General features: G+C 33.3%; 3 protein-coding genes across 6 annotated transcripts; all 3 read right to left on the bottom strand.

Annotated features, from left to right (window-relative positions):
• Positions 1-22: 22 nt before the first annotated feature.
• Positions 23-3,353, bottom strand: LOC135840532 (uncharacterized). The gene has a single exon (XM_065357130.1). The coding sequence runs from the start codon at positions 3,167-3,169 to the stop codon at positions 821-823; it is 2,349 nt and encodes a 782-aa protein (XP_065213202.1). The 5' UTR covers positions 3,170-3,353; the 3' UTR covers positions 23-820.
• A 7,109-nt stretch (positions 3,354-10,462) lies between these two features.
• Positions 10,463-13,069, bottom strand: LOC135840491 (uncharacterized). Of its 4 annotated transcripts, none has more exons than XM_065357076.1 (4): positions 12,707-13,069; positions 12,357-12,601; positions 12,020-12,260; positions 10,463-11,903 (listed from the first exon to the last, which is right to left on the bottom strand). In XM_065357076.1, exons 2-4 carry the CDS (start codon positions 12,501-12,503, stop codon positions 10,687-10,689), a joined length of 1,605 nt encoding a protein of 534 aa, XP_065213148.1. In that variant the 5' UTR covers positions 12,504-12,601; positions 12,707-13,069; the 3' UTR covers positions 10,463-10,686. The 4 variants fall into 4 exon arrangements, with proteins under 4 accessions (XP_065213148.1, XP_065213150.1, XP_065213149.1 ...); XM_065357078.1 differs by having other exon boundaries at positions 12,357-12,530; positions 12,636-13,069; XM_065357077.1 differs by having other exon boundaries at positions 12,357-12,530; positions 12,613-13,069.
• Positions 13,070-16,652: 3,583 nt separating this feature from the next.
• LOC135841002 (uncharacterized) lies at positions 16,653-19,475 on the bottom strand. The gene is made up of 4 exons (XM_065357782.1): positions 19,130-19,475; positions 18,740-18,991; positions 18,399-18,651; positions 16,653-18,280 (listed from the first exon to the last, which is right to left on the bottom strand). The coding sequence occupies exons 2-4, from the start codon at positions 18,890-18,892 to the stop codon at positions 17,094-17,096; spliced, it is 1,593 nt and encodes a 530-aa protein (XP_065213854.1). The 5' UTR covers positions 18,893-18,991; positions 19,130-19,475; the 3' UTR covers positions 16,653-17,093.
• Between the last annotated feature and the right edge of the window lie 1,802 nt (positions 19,476-21,277).

Consider the following 21,277-nt stretch of genomic DNA (forward strand, 5'->3'; position numbering starts at 1 on the left):
CATCACAACGAAAACAAACATATAAGAAATAACATGTGTATTCTTTTGTCTCATAACTTAAGACTGATTTTTACAGTAAAATGTATCGATATTTATATTAAAAAAAAGGAAAAGTACAAACCACCAGTATTAGTGAGAAGGAGAAGAACAAGGATCATTAAGGATGAAATTAAGAGGAAAAGGAAAACAAAAAGTGGATTTTGGAAGAAGATAGCAAGGTTAAAAAATATTGATAGGTAATTAGTCTAGGGTAGGTATGTATGTATTAGGTATTATATAATAGTGGCAAAGCCACAACAAAATGATTAAAAAATAGGTGATTAAAAAATATAGGTAATTAAGAAGAAGGTTAATATGAGTATTTATATAGGTAGATACTAGGTAGTATAATATATTAGTGGTGCGGACATAACACCCCCTGATGAAGAAACGACTATAAATCGGAGCGGGGTCTTGCGCTTCTTCGCATTCGATTTGAGGCTCTAACATTCAATGGAATTTCCTCAATGTTGACTGGAATTGACTGTAGCATTAATGGGGAATGTACTTCGCGTGTAGGAATGGCTATACGTCTTGTTTAGTGTTGGCCTGAGAATATTCTCAATGCGCATAATCTGAGAATATTCGCGAATATTCGCGAATATTCTCAAACGCTTGGAGAATATTCTCTCAAAAAAATAAAAATCGGGACTTTTTTCAAAAAATTTGAAGATTTTTCTACAATTTTCCACAATTTACAAGTTTTACAACTACTTTTCTTTATAAATTTCCAATTTTCCTCAATAATTTGAAAGTTACCAAAACCTTTTCCCTATTATCTCTAAACTAGGCAATAATTTTCTAATTTTTTGAAAAGAATCTGCGGAATATGCGCAAGAATATGCGCATATTCTTGCGCATGCGCAAGCAAAAAAAGAATATTCGCGAATTTGCCCAACACTAGTCTTGTTCTACACTTGCAGTAGAAGTATATAAACAAAAAAGTACAAATGATGATAGTGATGACAACTACTGTCCAATTAACAGTTGTTTGATGACGATTAATGAAGTTTTGATCGAATAATTTTTCTTCTTCTTGTTGTAGTGTTGATAGGGTTTTAAAATTCATAGCATTGAATTGTTGTAGTTTTGGAATGGTCAAGATTTTTTGTTTATGCAATACTATGTCAGGAATAGAAAGGTTTAAGGTACGAAGCTCTTGAGCAATATGTCCATGGTAGTCAGATATTGCATGAAAGTAATATTCCTTACTTTGACCTTTGCAACCTGCTGGAATGGTCAGGATTCCATTTTTTGAGATGGCATATTGAGTTATTTGTCTATCACAGTAAAGTTTCAAAATTGTTTCTTGGGTTAATGAAAATAACCATCGGTTGTTTCCAAGGGAGTGCCAAATTTCTGTATCAGCTATCATCTGAGTAAGGTTACAATTTCTTGAAGTTCCCATTTGAATGCTTACTTCGCATGGTGTATCAATGGCAATTTGAGTTTGTGGGATGTAACATATTTGAAATAAAGGTTCAATTTCTTTACATTGGGATAAGTTGTCCAGAAATCCATATTTTGTGGTTTTAAAATCAACAAGTACATACGGTTTAGTAGGAATGATAAAATGATATAGGTTAGGTTCAACAGATGAGGAGAAGGGAAAAGGAATACTTTCATATAGGAAATATTGTTCATTTTCTATTAAGGGAATAGAAATGGCAAAATAAATGGTATCATTAGCGAACTCCGTTTCAATTGTGCAAAGATCAGTTAATTTTCGAATTGTTGATGTTTTTGTGTTTTTATTGATGTCTATAGGGAACATTTGATCTGAAGGAGTTTTGATAGTTAGTAAGTATTTTTTCAAGTCATTAGTTGTTACTATAGTAGGGTGAAGAGTGTGTTGTTTTGACATAAGAATAGCGTTTTGTAGAGAACTCATATCAGCAAAGGCGACATCATATAATGTATTGACAGCTATTTCAATTTGTTGGTATTGGGACTCAATAAGTAGTTTGTCTGTTGTGTTACTGAGTTTATTTAGTTCTAAATTGATTTGTTCAGTTGCATTGTATAATATTTGTTGATTTTTTTCAAAAATTTCAGTTGAAGCTTCAAAATTTTTAATAGTATTTCCAATCAATTGGATATTTCTACGCTGTAATTCGATTAATGAAGCAGTATCAGTTGATACACTAGAGAGTGATGACTTAGCTGCAACTAAACCAATGAGGAAACTTAAGGCGACAGCTCCTGTAGCTAGAAGAATACTTCTTTTTTCTCGTATTCTAGATAATTTTTCTGTTGTGGTTTTTATATTTTCAAGTTCAACTTCGAGACTTGAGTACATACCACTCCAGGAATTTAGTTTTGAGGTTTTATTAAGTTTTTGAGCCATTTGATCTAAATAATACAAACGGTCTCTAATGTATGTGATTTGAAGTTCAAGTGAACTTATATTAACAGATGAAATTAAGTGCCAGTTGGCATTATGATTACCTACTGTCCCTAAGTTGTTAAGATATAGACCTGTATTGTCGTTAATATTTCTGATAATATCAAATGAAAATACGTTGGTGAATATAAGGCTGAATAAGAAGAGTACTTTAAATGGTTGTAATAAATTAGCGTGATAGGTTTTTTCTTTTCCATCCATATCGATGGTTACATTTGGGTAATTTGTTTTAATCACTTTGAAAGGTCCTTCAAAGGGTTTGCTTAAGGCTCCACGTTGTTTTTGAGTGTTTCTAGTCTTCAGTTTTACGGTGTCTCCAACAGCATAAGGGAATTTATCATTCGTTTTCTTATCATATTTATTTTTTGATTTTTCTTTAGAAATTTGTTGAGCTTTAATAGCTTTTTCATGAATGTTTTGAAATTTGATTTTCAAATCAGTGATGTAATCTTGATAAGATGCATTAGTCTTGAGATAGGGTATCACAGGTTTTCTACCAAAGAGAAGTTCATAAGGGGAGAAATTAGTTGATGAATGGATGGCTGTATTAAAAGCATAAACTGCCATGTCTAGGTATTCATCCCAATTGTTGCGATCCAAATTTATATAGAATTTTAGATTGGTTTTTATGGTTCCATGACTTCTCTCAAGTGCTCCATTGGTCTCAGGATGGTATGGACTGCATTCCAATTTTTCTATTCCAAGAACTGCCGTGAGTTCTTTCATTAAATTGGAATTGAACGCTGAACCTTGGTCCGATAAAATTCTAGAGGGAATTCCATACTGACAAATGATTTTTAAGAGTACTTTCACAGTTAGTCCTGCATCAGTAGTAGGTGTACCAGTGAGAATAGTGTTGGCCTGAGAATATTCTCAATGCGCATAATCTGAGAATATTCGCGAATATTCGCGAATATTCTCGAATGCTTGGAGAATATTCTCTCAAAAAAATAAAAATCACGACTTTTTTCAAAAAATTTGAAGATTTTTCTAGAATTTTCCACAATTTACAAGTTTTACCATCACTTTTATTTAAAAATTTCTAATTTTCCTTGATAATTTGAAACTTTTTCATGGAAAGTTTCCTATTATCTCTAAACTAAGCAATAATGTTCTATTTTTTGAAAAGAATCTGCGGAATATGCGCAAGAAAATGCGCATATTCTTGCGCATGCGCAAGCAAAAAAAGAATATTCGCGAATTTGCCCAACACTAAGTGAGAAAGATAAATTTTGTCAAATTATCTTGAACTGATAAGATATGCTGATTACCATTAATAGTAAGAGGTAGTGGACCAACATAGTCCAAAGATATCTTTTCAAAGGGCACTTTGGCAGTATCCGTGATAATTAGAGGAAGCTTATTGGTTTGGTGAGAAGGTTTAACTAATTGGCATGCTGTACACTGTGAAATTACTTTTTCAATATCCTTTTTCATACCAGTCCAGAAGTGATTATTTTGTTTTAATTGTTGAAATATTCGGTTGATACCGGGGTGCATTGCCAATTTGTGATAATGGAGATTTTCGATCAATTCCATTCGTTTTTCTGTTGTGGAAATCCACTGCAATTTAATATTTGGTAGATGAGAAATTAATAATTTCTCTGTCTGTTTTCTCTGTTTATTATTCAAAGTTCCACTATCAGTTTCATCAATCATACCAATAGAATTGATTTTTAGGTTTAGGAGTATATTGTAGAGAGTATGTAATAATTCTGAAAATTCCAGTTTATTGAAGTTTTCATTATTGTAAGTTTTGAAACAGCAGTAAATGAAAGTTTTGTTTGCTAATTTGGTAACTTGGATTTCCTTCCTACGTAAGTAGGGTTTTTCTTCTGTGGTAGTGAAAATTACTTCATATGAAACTTCTTCACGTTTAATTTCAGGTAGGGGAGAGTTATTTATTATAATTGTCAATTTAATTGAATGAATTCTTGACAAAGCATCAGCTACAACATTTTGTGTCCCTGATATGTGTTTGATTTCATATCTATATTCCTCCAATTTCAATCTCCAACGAAGAAGTCGAGATCCAGGGTCATTTACATTAAATAGCCATTGCAGAGGCTTGTGATCAGATAAAATTGTAAATTTTTGACCATATAGGTATGGTCTAAAATATTTCACTGACCATACTATGGCTAATAACTCTTTCTCAATCGTTGCATAATTTAATTCGGCTTTATTCAAAGTTCTACTTGCAAAAGATAATGGTCTTTGTACATTATTGTCATCCAGCTGGGATAACATGGCTCCAATTGCAAAAGCAGATGCATCCGTATGTAGGTAAAATTCTTTTTCAAAATTTGGGAATTGCAAAATTAGGCTATCTGAGGTGAGTTCATTTTTTATGGTTTGAAATGAATTGTTTTCTTCATTTTCCCAAATGAATTGTTTATTTTTCTTGAGTAAAGCAGTGAGAGGTTTGATTTTTGCAGAATAATTTGATATGAATTTCCTATAATACCCAGCAACTCCAAGAAATTGTTGGAGTTCTTTCACGTTATTAGGTATAGGGAAGTTACAAATCTTTTCCAGTTTTTCTTTGTTTGGCAAAATACCTTTATCAGTTATAATATGTCCGAGATATGGAATTGAGGTTTTTAAAAATTCAGTTTTGTCAAGTTGAACTAGTAAATGATGTTCTCTGAGACGAGTGAAAATGGTGCGTAATTTTCTCAAATGGGTGTTGAAATCGGATGAATAAATAATAATGTCATCAAGATAGACGAAGCATTCTGACCCAATTAAGCCATTTAGGCTTTGATTCATGATTCTTTGAAACGTTGCAGGTGCATTAATTAATCCAAATGGCATTTTGTTAAACTCAAAATGTCCTTGAGGAGTACTAAAGGCAGTTTTTTCTTTATCCTCTGGCTTTATTGGGATTTGGTGGAAGCCAGAGGCAAGATCTAGAGTAGTGAAAAATTTGGCGTTACCTAAAGAATCAAATATGTCGTCAATATTAGGTATTGGATATTTATCCGGAAGGGTTTTTTCATTTAATTTGCGGTAATCTACCACAATTCGCCATTTTTGAACACCAGATTTGTCTTTCTTTTTTGGAACTATCCATATAGGTGCATTCCAAGGTGAAGATGATGGTTGAATAACTCCTTGTTTTAAAAGTTCATTCATCTGTTTTTCAACTTCAATTTTATGTACATTTGGAAACCTATAATTCTTCACAAAAATTGGTGTATTTTCTTTTATTTTGATTTCATGATAGGTTTGAATCTTTGATTGTAATAAATCACCTTTCAAGAAAAAGATATCAGAGAATTCGTGAATTAGTTTTAAAATTTGGTTTCTTTCGTTTTCAGATAGATGATCAAGCTGCAAATTTTCATTTAGTTTAGATAATCTTTCTTTTTTGTCAAATTCATGGACAATTTGTAGGACAGATTTGGGTTCTTTTAATTCAAAGATGGGAAGTAAGCAGGTTATGTTCTTTTCAGAAATATTTTTGATGAGAACATTAACTTTGTTATTATTTTGTTGATAGAATCCTTCGTTGATTGAAATACCTTGATGCAGGGGAATGTTATCCCTTTCAAGTATACCTTCTTTATCAGAGTCTTTAGAAACTTCAACCTGTACCACTTGACATGTTTTGGCTGGTATGTCATAATGTTGGAGAAGGGGGAAATGTTCGTCGAATTTCTTTGCAGTAAATTTTCGGGCATGGGTATCAATAACCCCTTGAACATTTTCCATTAGATTAAGTCCAAAGATTCCATCATAGGGAATTTCAAAATTTTCTTTTCCTTTCACTACATGAAAGTCAATTTCATAGATATTCTGACCTTTGTGAATACGTAAGGGAATTTTCCCATAACTGTAATTAGTAATGTTGTCTATTCCAGAAATTGGAATTATTTTACTCTTATCAATTTTTTCTTTAGCCTTTTCTGTCAGTATTTCAAATTTAATGAGAGAAACTTCGGCACCTGTATCAATCAATGTGTTGAAATGACTTTTTACTGAATCAGGTGAATCAAGCTGAATTATGGCTCTTTTTTTTGAATCCAAAATATTGATTTTTCTAACTTCTGATGGGTCAGCATTTTCATTTACATTATTTTCATTCTCTTTCTTCCATTTTAACTTTCGACAATCATTTACAACATGACCAACTTTCTTACAGTAGTTGCATGTGATTGAATTAATAGTTTTATTATCAGGATTTTCATCTAATTTCTTTTTTCTGCATTGGTCTTCAGTGTGACCCTGGATTTTGCAATATGTACATTCTTTTGGGTTTTTAAACCTGCAAACTTCAGTGTTATGTGTTTGGGTTTTACAGTAGGTGCAATATTTGGAAGTTTTGTTAGATTTGTTCTTATCCTCGAGCTCAAATTTTAAGGCAGCATCTAGGAATTGTGTGAATTTATAAGAGGTAGGTAAACCACGGAGAAATCTAGAGATTTCTGTTTTAGTTCCTAATCTAAAACGTTCTATAGCAGAATACTCGATCATGAATGATGTATGTTGGGTTGGTAAATGAACTTCATTTTTGGCTGCTAGCTTAGCTCTGTAGGCAAGCTGTGTGATTTTATCGGCGTATTCTCTGACTGATTGATTACCTTTCTGCTCTATAGTAGTGAGTTCAAGATAGGCTTGCGAAAATGGTATTTTATTACGATAATGGTCTGTTAAAAATTTTACAAGTTTTTTGTATGTATTCACTTCTGGGTGTTCTCTTAATTTTTCTCTTGGTTCGCCTGTTATGCGATTAATAATTATAGTGAAAAGAGCTCGATATTTTGTTTTGTGGCATTGGATGCGTGCATTATGGATTTTATCCAAAAATGTATCTAAATTTTGACCAGAGAATTCAACTGATAGCTCCCTACTTAAAAAGTTCATGTCTTTAGTGAGTTCTTCTTCTTCGAACTCACTACCGTCACTATCGGTGTCAGTATTATTGTCATAGTTGTGTTGGGAGTTGTTCTCTTCGAGTTGTTTTAATCTCTCTTTAAGTTCGGTTATTTCGTTAGTTAGTTCTTGGTTTGGAGTTTCGTCCACCATGATTTCAGATTTATGACTTGGGATTTAGGGAAGTAAGAAAGAAGTAGAATGGACTTACGTATTGATTGTTGATTTATGCTAGATGAGTTGAGTAGATTAGATCCGAATGGTTACGGCGTATTAGAATTGTAGTTTCTGTATTTGAGAATTGGAGAGTTGCTTGGATCAGATCCGAATGGTTACGGCGTATTAGAATTGGAGTTTCTGTATTTGAGAATTGAAGAGTTGCTGGATCCGAATGGTTACGGCGTATTATAGATGTCCGAATGGTTACGGCACAATGAGATTGGGGTCCGACTGGATACGGCACAATGAGGTTGATTTTGGGGTCCGACTGGATACGGCACAATGAATTTCAGTAGTAAAAATTGAACATTTTGCTTGCGAACGAAATCGATTCGAAAAAAAGAAACTGTGATTCGAAAAATTCAACGAACTTGAACCACGGTCCTACCGACTGCGCCATTGTTACGAAGCGACATCACAACGAAAACAAACATATAAGAAATAACATGTGTATTCTTTTGTCTCATAACTTAAGACTGATTTTTACAGTAAAATGTATCGATATTTATATTAAAAAAAAGGAAAAGTACAAACCACCAGTATTAGTGAGAAGGAGAAGAACAAGGATCATTAAGGATGAAATTAAGAGGAAAAGGAAAACAAAAAGTGGATTTTGGAAGAAGATAGCAAGGTTAAAAAATATTGATAGGTAATTAGTCTAGGGTAGGTATGTATGTATTAGGTATTATATAATAGTGGCAAAGCCACAACAAAATGATTAAAAAATAGGTGATTAAAAAATATAGGTAATTAAGAAGAAGGTTAATATGAGTATTTATATAGGTAGATACTAGGTAGTATAATATATTAGTGGTGCGGACATAACAGTAGCCGATGAAGGAATTCTTGAATTTCGTATCCGATTACCCAATCCATGCCTTTGTACCAAGCCCAGTAAAACGATTCGGTGTCTAGTACTATTACAGCATCTTTACCGGTTTCATTTCTGTGGGAAAAACATTACAGACGATGAAGAAAAACGCCGAAGGTGATTGAAACACACGTAACACTTACTTGTATTTTTTTACTAGCTCGGCGACATCAACAGTACGACAAGCAGATGGACAATAGTTCTCCAAAAATGTCTGCAGACCTCTTACACCCATCTTGACACAATTCAAAGTTCGAGTAGTCGCGATCGCGTGGATAAATGATGATATTATTCACTTACAAAAAATAAAACGAAATCTTTAATGAAAGCACTCGTCTGTGGAAGTGCGGACGGCAGCGAAATGTCCGAACTACGAATGATAAAATCCTCCTGAAATTGCGTGATTAACAATTTACGCAGGTGCCAAGGTGGTCTCATAGTTGCACACGTGATTGACGCAGCGCTTTTCGTGGTGTGTGCTCGTGTCGGTGCCTCTTTACTACTTGCTAGTTGCTTGCTTTGCTTATCGGTTATCAATCACCAGAACGCTTTCAACGAAATTCTTCTCCACCCATCGTCATCGTCGTCTTCATATACTTCGGTCACGGTTAGAATGGTTGCTCATCGTGATTTTTGCAGGGGTAGACTTTTTTTATAAGCCTTACTGAGTTACTGCGAAGACTGCGAATCAACTCAATTGGCAAAATTGTTATTTCATCGTTGATTTCACTTTAAAAATTCGTTATTTTTATTCGGCAAAATTGGTATTTTTTTCTCACAAAAATTGTTTGCTCCCCCCCCCCCTCTTCACAAAACATCTCTACTTTTGTTCATGTCAGGTTGACTAATTTTTTGCAAAATTGTATATGAAAACAAAAACAAAAAATCAATTGCATAACTTGCATTCAAGTATCCGAACCTGAGAAGTTTAGTAACCAGGATGAGAAATAATCTTCAGAGGGAAGGGATCAAATTTTGAGGGCCGTATTCGATGCATCTGCTGATCTGCCAGGGGCACCCAACCAATCCAGTCTGTCGGCCCAATTAATTCTGGTTATGCATGAAAAAGTTCCAACTTTTCGAGTTTTCATTTTTCCACATTGGAAAAGGTTGAGCAAAATTTTAGACTAAATTTGAAAATAAGCACAACACAAGAATTAATAAAACACAAACAAATATTTTTAATGCAAATAATCGTTAAATCAAATACTGTAAAGAAGAATGATATTGAACTCACCGGTAAATTTCGAGTTGAATGTTGAAAAAAAAAGGTTTATAATTTTCTTACCATTTTTCATAACTCGAATGGACCAAAATAATCTGCGCAGAAAATCGAAAAACAGCACACATTGGAATTTTATAGGAACAATTTTTAAAATCAAAACACGATGAAACCTTTCTGTTTTTTTTTTCAAATTCAAAATCTTTTACACAAATAATAATTACACTTCGAATTTTTCAAACTTTCAACTCACGTGACAAAATACAGATTGTATTGAGATCTAGATTTCTTTCAAGTTTCATTCAAGAAATAGTCCTTCGTGCGACGGCGCAAGTATCGAGAATTCCTTCAAACGTTGGAAAATTTTTGATTTGTTTGAATATAAAACTTATTTCACGAAAAAACTCTTTAAACACGCCGAGAATTAGTCAGAACTCGCTTTACAGCTGCCCGAATTGTTCTCTATTCTTTAAAAAAAAATTCAAACCTTTTGGAAAAGTTGAAAAATTGCGCCAGAGGCACCAGCACAATTGGAAATGATGAAATTCTGTTTACATGAGTCGAATTTAGCTTCAGAACGGATTTTCATAAATTCAAAAACGTCACAATCTTCAGATTTCTTTTAAAAAATCGCCAACAACTTGAAAAAACATTTTCGACAGCTGAAATTTTGATCACTCTGGTTTCAAGACAAGCTCTCCCCAAAAATCACTTGCCCGACACTCGTGAAAGAAGATGTTAATTTTCATCTGTAATACTTAATCAGTTAATCAAAGTTTTGTAGTCCAACATTCAATTTAAAAAAAAAAAAAAAAAAACTAAACACCACATAATTTGAAAAATTATATTCAAAAGGCATTATATGTATGTACCTACTCATAAAAAAAAAATCAACAACCTCGATTAAAAATAAAATACTTATACCGAAATACGAAAAACGGGTAAAAAGTCAACAACCGCATTTGAAAATAAAATACTAAACCGAAATACGAAAAAAATAAAAATCAAGAGGATTATACTCGAAGTGTTGAAACAACCGTCGTCAAACAAAATCTAAAAACTATTATCTACGTATTCGTGAACTTGAGCGATGAACAGTTCCTTTCCATGAGTCTTCATAAACTCAACGAATCGGCCATCTCCTTCGACCAGTACTCTAACACATTTCAAATCATTGCGGCCGTCGAATAAGTAAAAAATTCCAAAATTCTCTCTCAAGCAAGAGGAACTTTCTTCGAACATGGATAACACGTTTTTGTTGCTCAAAGTAGCATGCGTCGTACTGTAATCGATGTAGCAGACAGGTACAGCTCTCATCCAAGAACGATCGCCTGCGCCTGGTTCACAATAAAGTCCACGAACATTTCGGCAAACGAGATTGTCACAATGAAATCCCAAAACGATTTCCATCAGGTTTCTAACAGCATCGATTAAATATTGCTTCATATCATGATCTGAAGGAATATTTAAAGATATGAAATCCAGGTCGATAAACGCTGTTTGATTGATGTTCTTATACAGATGTTTCTTCGATTTTAATTCGGATTCCGAAGAAATCTCAAATGGATGTCCTTCGTACAAAGCGTTTTCGCAGTTATTAAAAAGGTGTTCACAGACAACTCTGAACTCATTCACTGCTGTCAGCGATACATTCGCGGCTAAATTCGTAGTAAGGGTGGACATATCCTGAATATTCATGCAGCTTCTAGTAAACAATAATAGATGCAATGTTTCGGAGTTATCGATAGGTAACGCATATCCGAAATATGGAGAGATAATGTATTTCAAGAAATTGAAATTTTTATAAAATTTCAAAAAGCCACGATACAAAGAAACGATGGACTCTTCCGATGAATACTCGGCCTGCTGTTGTAACGGATTGTTTTTTTGTCGTACGTCTTTGACGGGCAGTAGCAGCTTTTTCTGTTGCATGAAAAACACCACCAACCAAAATATCGTATGAGTAGTTATTTTACCGGTTCCATCCAAGTTATGGCGTTTCAATACGTATTTCAGAAACAACGTCAAAACTTTCAAATTCGAATACTTTTCCAAGTACAGTTCCGCCAACAACGAATCCGACACTCCCATTTTGCCGGAGAATGTAATGCTGCATACTTTTCCGGTGCGTTTGTGTTTCAACTCAACCAGTGGAACTCGCGCCGTCGGGAAAAAACGTATAGGATCGAAGTAGGTATTATTTTTGAAAACATCATAGACTCTTTTCACAAGGTTTCCGGCGTCGGAATTCGTAAGATTTTTGAATGATCCTGAGGATAGAAATGACAACGATTAGGTTTTTGAGTTCAATAATTCGAGATGTCGAATTGGAATACGAGTATTTCGTTCGAGATTATTGTGAAAAAAGAAATATTAAAACACTCACCATTGTGGAAATCGATGTCGCTGTCGTTACAACAAAGTCCATTTCTATAGGAGCCGTACAAGTGCCATTCATTCGTAACATTCAACAATTGTACAGCGTAAGATGCAAAAGCCGTCTCTAAATCGCGAGTCACCGATTGCAGGATTCCACTTGCTTCATATTCGGGTAAACTGATCTCATTAACTTTGTCAACGATTTCCATCTCAATTTCAGGTTCCCGTAGATTGGCCGGATATTCATCCTGTTGACGAATTACAAGTTGGATGAGAATTTATCGTCTTAATATCGAACATAACGTTACGTAAATCGATACTTAAATTGATTGTACTAAACTAACCGAACTAAGCGCAGTGGGCAAATCAAAATCAATTCTAGAAACCGTCTGATCCGGCGTTTTCGTATTTATGGTCCAGGTGTTGAAGCCGGCCAGTTTCAACTCAGATAGAATCTCGCTTTGAAGACGTTTTTTCCTCTGGGAATCCATTATCGGTTGCCGTTGCCTTCACGTTACCTATGAAAATTCGTGATAAGAGCTGGTCAGAAATCTGATACAACTTTGAAAAGTACACCGTCGAACTGCAACTAAAAATTACCACTTATTTGGACTTATTTTCACCTTCTTCAAGTATATCGATGAATACCTGCATGATAGCTTATACAAAATATGTAGTAGTTTTTTCAACTAACCGTTATTTGAATACGATACGAACACTTGATTCAGTCAGATTTCTTCCAAATTATCCAAATGAAATGCGAATATTCAACACATAACACCAATGAAACACTACGAACTATGTACTTCGTACTTACATAACAAAAACAAAAGTCAAAACAAATGCGAATCAACGAAACGAAATCAAAATCATTAATCAAATCAAATCACAGTAATCAGTGATCACACATTCACACACCTTCACACTGCACTGGAATTTCGGAATGCTCTTTGTTTGTTTTAGAAATTAGAACTACATACAAGGATTACCAATTCGGTCTACGGACGTATGGAGTGGGAGTGAAATAGAAAATAACCTTGAAAGTTGAAATGAAACTAACTAGTAAGACGTAAATCCTACCTACACCCAGGCACTAGTTGCAAAATGAAGTGTAACATTTGCAAAATGGAAATACCTACATACAATTTTCGTTATTTAGGGAGCAAAAGTAGCACTTTTTCTCCCTAAATAACGAGAGATATTATTCTACCAGGGAGTGAATGAGAGTAATTTTCGACGATTTTTAATTATTTCCCTCGTTTCGCTCGGGCAATAAACCTCAAAATTCGTCGAAAATCACATTTACTCCCTAGTTGAAAAAACTACTATTCTGCAACTCGAAATCGAATCGCGAGTAGACGACCAAAATACGTTATTATGATAAGTTGCCTATCTCGTAAAATGAAGGAGCTAGCTACGTGCTCCGCAAAACCGAAGATTTGCCAATTATTTTGAAAAATACGTAGAAGTTCGTCAAAAATAAGAAAAATGTTTGAATCATTTCAATGATACCCTTAACCAATAGTACTCCAGTGGACAAACAAAAAATGTCATTGTAACCAATTGCCTGTTTTCAAAATTGAAAAGGCAAACCTCATTCAAAATTTCCAAATTTCAAGTGCTCCAAATTTAAATTTTCAAATTGTGTTTGCACCTTCAATTTTGAATACAGGCATTTCGTCATAATAACGTCTTGTTTTGTTTTTGTTCATCTATTCGAGTACCATGGGCTATAGCCTAGATAGGTATAGGAAAGTACAAACATTTTCTCGACAATGTTTGCGAAGTACGAATCGAACAAATTACTATTTTTTGAACTAAATTTTACCAATTTTGAAGAATTGCCCAATAATAAGAATGCAGGATAAAGAATTGTTTCATTTTATGGCACATGTACCTACCTAACCGAAAAAAAATAATTTGAGGATTTTCAATTTTAAATTTGTATTAATGGTTTTTGAATTTTGAAAATGAAGCTAATGTATAAAGCGCGTATAGGTATCCTTTATGCGAATGTGATTTTCAGACTGGCGGCATCATGGCATGGTTTCTCTGCGCTGAAAAGAATTAAAAATTACCTCTGAAATTCAATTTCCCAAGATAGGCTACTGTTTATTATATTGTTATCTTGCATATCGAAAATACCACATTTAAAGAAATAATTGAATTTGATGATTTAATTAATGAATTCCCCGAAACTCTAAAATTTGAATGTTGATTTCTTTTAAAATTTTCAACAAAACCTGAAATAATTTCGAATGTTACCTACTTTTTTTTTTTAAATTAAAATTTAGTTTAGATTTTTTTTTAAATATATTTTTTCATTTCTTTTCAATATAATCAAGTTTCCAATGTTGCTTTTTTGAAAATTTTTAAATGTAACTGTATAATCGAAAATGATTGCTCAAAAACGAATTAGATACCATTTTTTACAAGTTTTAATTAGGTAGGTATATGAAATAGGTTGAATATTTATACACAGAAAGTAGTCGTATCCATGTCGTATCTGTAGGTATGGTCAGGGTATGCGTAACTACTACATAGACTGAAAACTAAATCTACAAGGAGAAAGAACGTTTAGTGAATCGATGACAATTGTAACGGGAATTGGAGGGTGGTTTTGGGCTATAAAAAAAAGGTTTTCTGAGAAAGCGTATGTATCGAAACATCGGACATCGTCCATCGGAAGGACATATGGAGCACAGCAGAGGCAGGCTAACAAAAACGATTTTCTAAAAATAGAACTACAAATACCTATGAGTAAAAATACAAATCAAATCTAACAGTAACTAACTAAAATTGGTATTTAAAATGTTATTTTTTGAAAATCTAAACTAGATTTAAGATTTTGTTCCGAGTTTTGGATTTACTTTTTTTTAAATTTTTAATTCTTTAATAAAATCCAAAATTTGCTTCGAAAATATTTTACATTTTGCGGTGGGGAAGGGCGGCAAACCTCTAAATCCGCCTCTGCTCTCCCAAGTGCTAACCCATTTCGCATAGTACTCAAGCAGGTTAACAAATAATGCTATTATGACTAATCCTCTATCTTTAAAATTAAAGGAGCAAACAATTTAAAAATTCAAAGTTGGGGTACTCGAAATTTGGAAATTTGAAATCAAGTTCGCTCTTCTCCTTCTCAAACTTGAAAATAGGCAGATCGTCATGATAACTTGTTTTGTTCATCTATACCTACTCAACTTGAGTACCATGGGTCAGAGGCAATACATCATTTAAATGATATGAACGTTTCCTTACTGCCTTTAAATTGAATAAATTACCTACACCATTTTTTGAACTGAAATTTACCAATTTTGAACAATTCGTCAAAACTAAGAAAGTTTATGGATCATTCAAATGATACCCCGATGATTTTTGCAATTTTCATACAAGTATCCTGCGACCAATCAAAAAATTATGTTAAAATTTTGTGAAAATGCAAATGTTTCGACGAAAATGTTTTTTGAGTATTTTTGAACAAATTAAAGCTCAAAAATTGGTTTTGATTTCCAGTATTTTTGAAAAAATTGTCATGCTATCCATTAAAATGGGTTAAAATTATTATTCAAAACTGAAAATGTACATCAAAACCTATTTTGAGCACTTTCACGTAGGTAGGTAGCTAGGTACCTATTTTGAGAACACAAAATTGAAACGATTTTTAGTATTTTTTGAAAAAAGCATCATGTCATTGTACTTAATCTATCAAAATGGTTTAAAATTTGGTTATAAAATCAAAATTTACATCGAAACTTCTTTTTTAGCTTTTTTGAAGAATATTGTGCTCGAAATTGGGCCGAGATTTTTGGGGCTCTCCAAAATTTTGAGTTATGATTCTCAGTGTTTTGGTTTTGAAGATGCCATGCGACCTGACCGATCTCAATAGGATTAATATTTCGGCAGAAAATCAAAATTTCCCATCAAAACTTCATTTGAACACTTTTGAAGAATTTCGTGCTCAAAATTGAGTACCTAATGATTTTTGTGTGTAATAGGTAAGTAAACGGTGTCATGCGATGATGCGACCTAGCAAATCTGTTGGAATTTTAGCAGAAACTCGAAATTATTCTTTCAAATGATTTCTTTTGAGCACATTTGAAGAATTTTTAGCGCAATTGGGTCATGAATGATTATCAGAATTTTAGAAAAAGTGCCACACAATTTTTCAAAATGGGTTACAATTTTAGAATTGTAGCTTTAAGTTTGGTTATGGTGGAAATGAAATTATTTCTCCGCGTAGGTGTTTTTTTCTGGTCTCCACAATGAAAGTGTTTCCTTAATACATACGTATTTAAAACCCTAAACGTCGCAATGTACATTATAAGGAACACCTTTAGAATTTTTAAAATTTTTTTGGATAAAATATGTAGACCATTACCGATTAAGTTTTGAAAGTACAGACCAAAATACCCATATTTAAGCGTTCAGTATATTACTCAGGCTTCAGCACAACTAGAAATGATGAAATTCTGTTTACATGAGACAAATTTAGCTTCAGAGCGGATTTTTATAAGTTCAAAAACGTCACCATTTTCAGATTTCTTTCAGACGTGAATTTTCATCTGAAATACTTAATCGCAGTTTTGCAATCCACTAAACATAATTTTCAAAAAAAAAAAAAAACAAACACCACCTAGTTTGAAAAATTATATTCAAATTCAAAAAACATTGTACCTATACTAATGAAAAAAAGTCAACAGCCGCGTTTATAAATTATAAATAAAATACTTGAACCTAGATACGAAAAAATGATAAGTCAACAGCCTGCACGTTTAAAAATAAAAAATACTTAAACCGAAATATGAGAAATTGATAAAAAGTCAACAGCAGCGTTTAAAAATAAAATAGGTAGGTACTAAACCGAGATACGAAAAAATAATAAAAAGTCAACAGCCACGTTTAAATATAAAATACTAAACCGAAATAATTAAGAAAAACTAAAAAGTCAACAGCCACGTTAAAAAAATACAATAAGTACTAAACCGAAATACGAAAAACTAATGAAAAAAATAAAAATCAAGAGGATTATATACTCAAGTACGTATTGAAACAACCGTCAAACGAAATCTAAAAACTATTATCTATTTACAAACTTGAACGATGAACAGTTCTTTTCCATAGGTCTCCATAAACTCGACGAATCGGCCATCTCCCTCAACCAATACTCTAACTCGTTTCAATTTCAAATCATTGCGAGCTTCGAATAAGAAAAAAACTCCAAAATTCTCACTCAAGCAAGAGGAACTTTCTTCGAACATAGATAACATGTGTTTGTTGCTCAAAGTAGTATACGTCGAACTGTAATCGATGTATAAGAAAGGTACGACTTCCCTTGCGGAAGGATCCCCTTGTTTATTATAAACAACATTTCGGCTCACGATACTTTGACAATGAAATCCCAAAACGATTTCCATCAGGTTGCGAACAGCAGCGATTAAGAATTCCTTCAAATCATCTGAACGTGCTTCCAAAGATTTATAATTCAGGTCGATAGACGCTGTATGATTGATGTTCTTATATAGATGTTTCTTCGATTCTAATTCGGATTTCGAAGAAATTCCAAATAGATGTCCTCCGTTCAACGCTTTCTCGCAGATATCGAAAAGGTGTTCGCAGACGACTCTGAACTCGTTTACTATTTTCAGCGGCACATTCGCGGCATAATTCGCAGTAAGAGTGGACATACCCTGAATATTCATGCAACTTCTAGCGAACAATTTACCCAATATTTCGTAGTTTCCGATAGGTAACGCGTATCCGAAATATGGAGAGATGACGTATTCTAAAAAATTGAAATTTTTATAAAATTTCAAAAAACCATGATACAAAGAAACGATGGATTCTTTCGATGAATACCCGGCGTTGTTTTCTTCTCGTACAGCCGCTTGACGTACATCTTTTCCGGGCAGTAGCAACTTTTTTTGTTGCATGAAAAACACCACCAACCAAAATATCGTATGAGTTTTTATTTTTTTGGTTCCGTGTAAGTTATGTTCTTTTAATACGTATTTCAGAAACAACGTCAAAACTTTACAATTCGGATACTGTTCCACGTACAGTTTCGCCAGCACCGAATCATCCACTCCCATTCTGCCGGAGAATGTAATGCTGCATACTTTTCCGGTGTCTTTGTGTATCAACTCAACCAGTGGAACTCGCGCCGTTTTGAAAAAACGTTTAGGATCGAAGTAGGTATTATTTTGGAAAACATTCGAGACTGTTTCCACAAGTTTTCCGGCGTCAGAATTCGTAAGATTTTCGAATGATCCTGAGGATAGAAATTACTACGATTAGATATCTAATATTTAGAGTTCAATAAAGTGAGATATCGAATTGGAATATTTCGTTCGAGATTATTGTAAAAAAAGAAATATTAGAACATTCACCATTATGGAAATCAATATCGCTGTTCTCACGACAACAGAGTCCATTCTTGTAGGAGCCGTACAAGTGCCAATCATTCGCAACACGTTCGCCACTCAATAAATGTATATCGTAAGATGCAAAAGCAGTCTCTAAATCGCGAGTTACCGATTCCAGGATTTCACGTCGTTCATCTTCGGGCAAACTGATCTCATTAACTTTTTTAACGATTTTGTTTTCAATTTCAGGTTCCCGTAAATTGGCCGGATATTCATACTGTTGAACAATTACAAGTTGGATGAAAATTTATCGTCTTAATATCGAACACAACGTTACGTAAATCGATAAAATTGATTGTACTAACCGAACTAAGCGCATTGGGCAAATCGAAATCAATTCTAGAAACTGTCTGATCCGGCGTCTTCGCATTTACGGTCCAGTCTTTGAAGCCGCGATGTTTCAACTTTAACTCAGATACAATCTCGCTTTGAAGACGTTGCTTCCTCTGTGAATCCATTATCGATTGCTGTTGCCTCCACGTTATGAAAATTCGTAATAAGGGCTGGTCAGTAATATGATACAACTTTGAAAAGCACACCGTCGCGTCGAACTGCAACTAAAAATTAACACTTACCTATGTATTTGGACTTAGGTATCACTTTCCAAGTATAATAAGTACAACGATGAAAATGATAGCTATAGGTACTTAATATGTAGGTATAAATATGTACTTATAGTAATTTCTTCAACTAACCGTTATTTGAACACAATCTCAGGATTCAGATTCCTTCCAAATAATCCAAATGAAAATAATACCGAAATACGAATATTCAACATATAACGCCAATGAAATAATGAAGCACTACGAGCTGCCGAACACCGAACTACAATAACTAACTAGGTACATAACAACATAGCATAAGTAACATGAAAATAAAATTTGAATCGCAATCAACGGAATCAAACACCCCCACTCCTCACTCTAGATTTCGAAAGCTAAAGTTAGGTCGATGATCTAGAATTACCATTCGGTCTACGGAAAGTGAGGGGGGTAGTGGGAGTTGGTTATGAAAGACATTAGAAATAATCTTGATCTGACTTGATCCAAGCACTAAGCCACAAGCCTCCTGAACCTAAAAAGATAAAGAACCAACACCAGGCACTACAGGGTGTTAAGTAAAGACCGAGTAGATGATCAAAAGAAGTTACTAATTTATTTTATTATCACAAGTTATAAGTTGTCTATCTTGTAAAATGAAGGATCTACGACCTACGTGCTCCGCAAAACCGGAAATTTGCCAATACTATTTATTCAAAATTGAAAAGGCAAACCTCATTCAAAATTTCCAAATTTCGAGTACTCCAAATTTCAACTTTCATTCTTTCGAACTGTGTTTGCGCCTTCAATTTTGAAGATAGGCATTTCGTCATAATAACTTGTTTTGTTTTTGTTCATCTATTCGAGTACCATGGGTTATTAGGGACTGGGCATCGTTTGAATAATAGGTACCTACAAATAAAGTACAAAGATGTTCTCAATGTCTGCGAATCAAAGAAATTACACCATTTTTGAAATAAATTACACCAACATTTGAAGAATTTGCCAATAATGTAATAAGAAAATGTTTGTATAATTGAATGACTCTCCTAAGCCCTAACCCATAGTATGCAAGCAGGCGAACAAATAATACTATTATGACCAATCGGCAATCGCCTATCTTTAAAAATGGAAGGGCAAACACTATTTAAAAATTCAAAGTTAGGGCAATCAAAATTTGGAATCAAGTTTGCCTTTCCCCCCTCAAATTTGAATATAAGCAGATTGTCATAATAACTCGTTTTGTTCATCTACTCGAGTACCGGTCGTTATAGGGGCCATGACATCATTTAAATGATACAAACATTTTCTTACTTTCTGTAAATTGAAGAAATTACACCATTTTTTGAACTGAAATTTACCAATTTTGAACAATTTGTCAAAAATAAGAAAGTTTATGAATCATTCAAAATGACACCTCCATGAATTTTGAGATTTTCAAACAAGTATCATGCGACCTATCAAAATATGTTAAAATTTTGTGAAAAATTCAAAATATGTTTCGGCGAAAATGTTTTTTAAGTATTCTTGAGCAAATTGAAGCTCAAAACTTGCCAACTTGGGTTTTTATTTCCAGTATTTTTGAAAAAAGTGTCATGCTACCAATTACAATTGGTAAAAATTAATCAAAATTGAAAATTTACATCAAAACTTATTTTGAGCACTTTCACGTATTTTGAGTACGAAAATGGGACGATTTTTAGTACGAGTAGGTACGAGTACATATTTTTGAAAGGAGCATCATATTGTAACCTACCAAAATGGTTTAAAATTTGGTTGTAAAATCACAATTTACATCGAAATTTTTCTTCAGCACTTTTGAAGAATTGTGTTCGAAATTGAGCAGAGATTTTTGGCACTTTCCAAAATTTTGGGTGATTTAATAAAATTCCAAAGAATTTTAAATGATCAATATTCCTGTATAAGTAGTTTCAATCTATTTTGATGGGTCAATCCCTTTCATGATGGTTGCATACAAAATTCAACCAAATTTGAAGCTGCAATCTTCTAAACCTGTTTTTAAAAAAAGCTTCAAAAACCTAGAAAATCATGTTTTCAAAAATGCTTGAAAAACTTTTTGTCAAAATAGGTACCTATTTGATTTTTTTTGCGAAATTTCAATTTATTTTGAAAGGTTGCATGACATTTCCTCCTAAAAAAAATAAAAAAGGGTCCGAAAATTGACGTAAGTTTGGTCCAAAAATTCTGCAAAAGTACTAAAAAAAAAGTTTTGATAGAAATTTATGATTTTTTTTTTAGAAAAATTTGAATTAATTTTGGTCAGCAATTTTCAAAAGTTCTAAA

The sequence above is a fragment of the Planococcus citri genome, chromosome 3 (genome assembly GCF_950023065.1).
Source record: "Planococcus citri chromosome 3, ihPlaCitr1.1, whole genome shotgun sequence".
Taxonomy (NCBI): Eukaryota; Metazoa; Arthropoda; class Insecta; order Hemiptera; family Pseudococcidae; genus Planococcus; species Planococcus citri.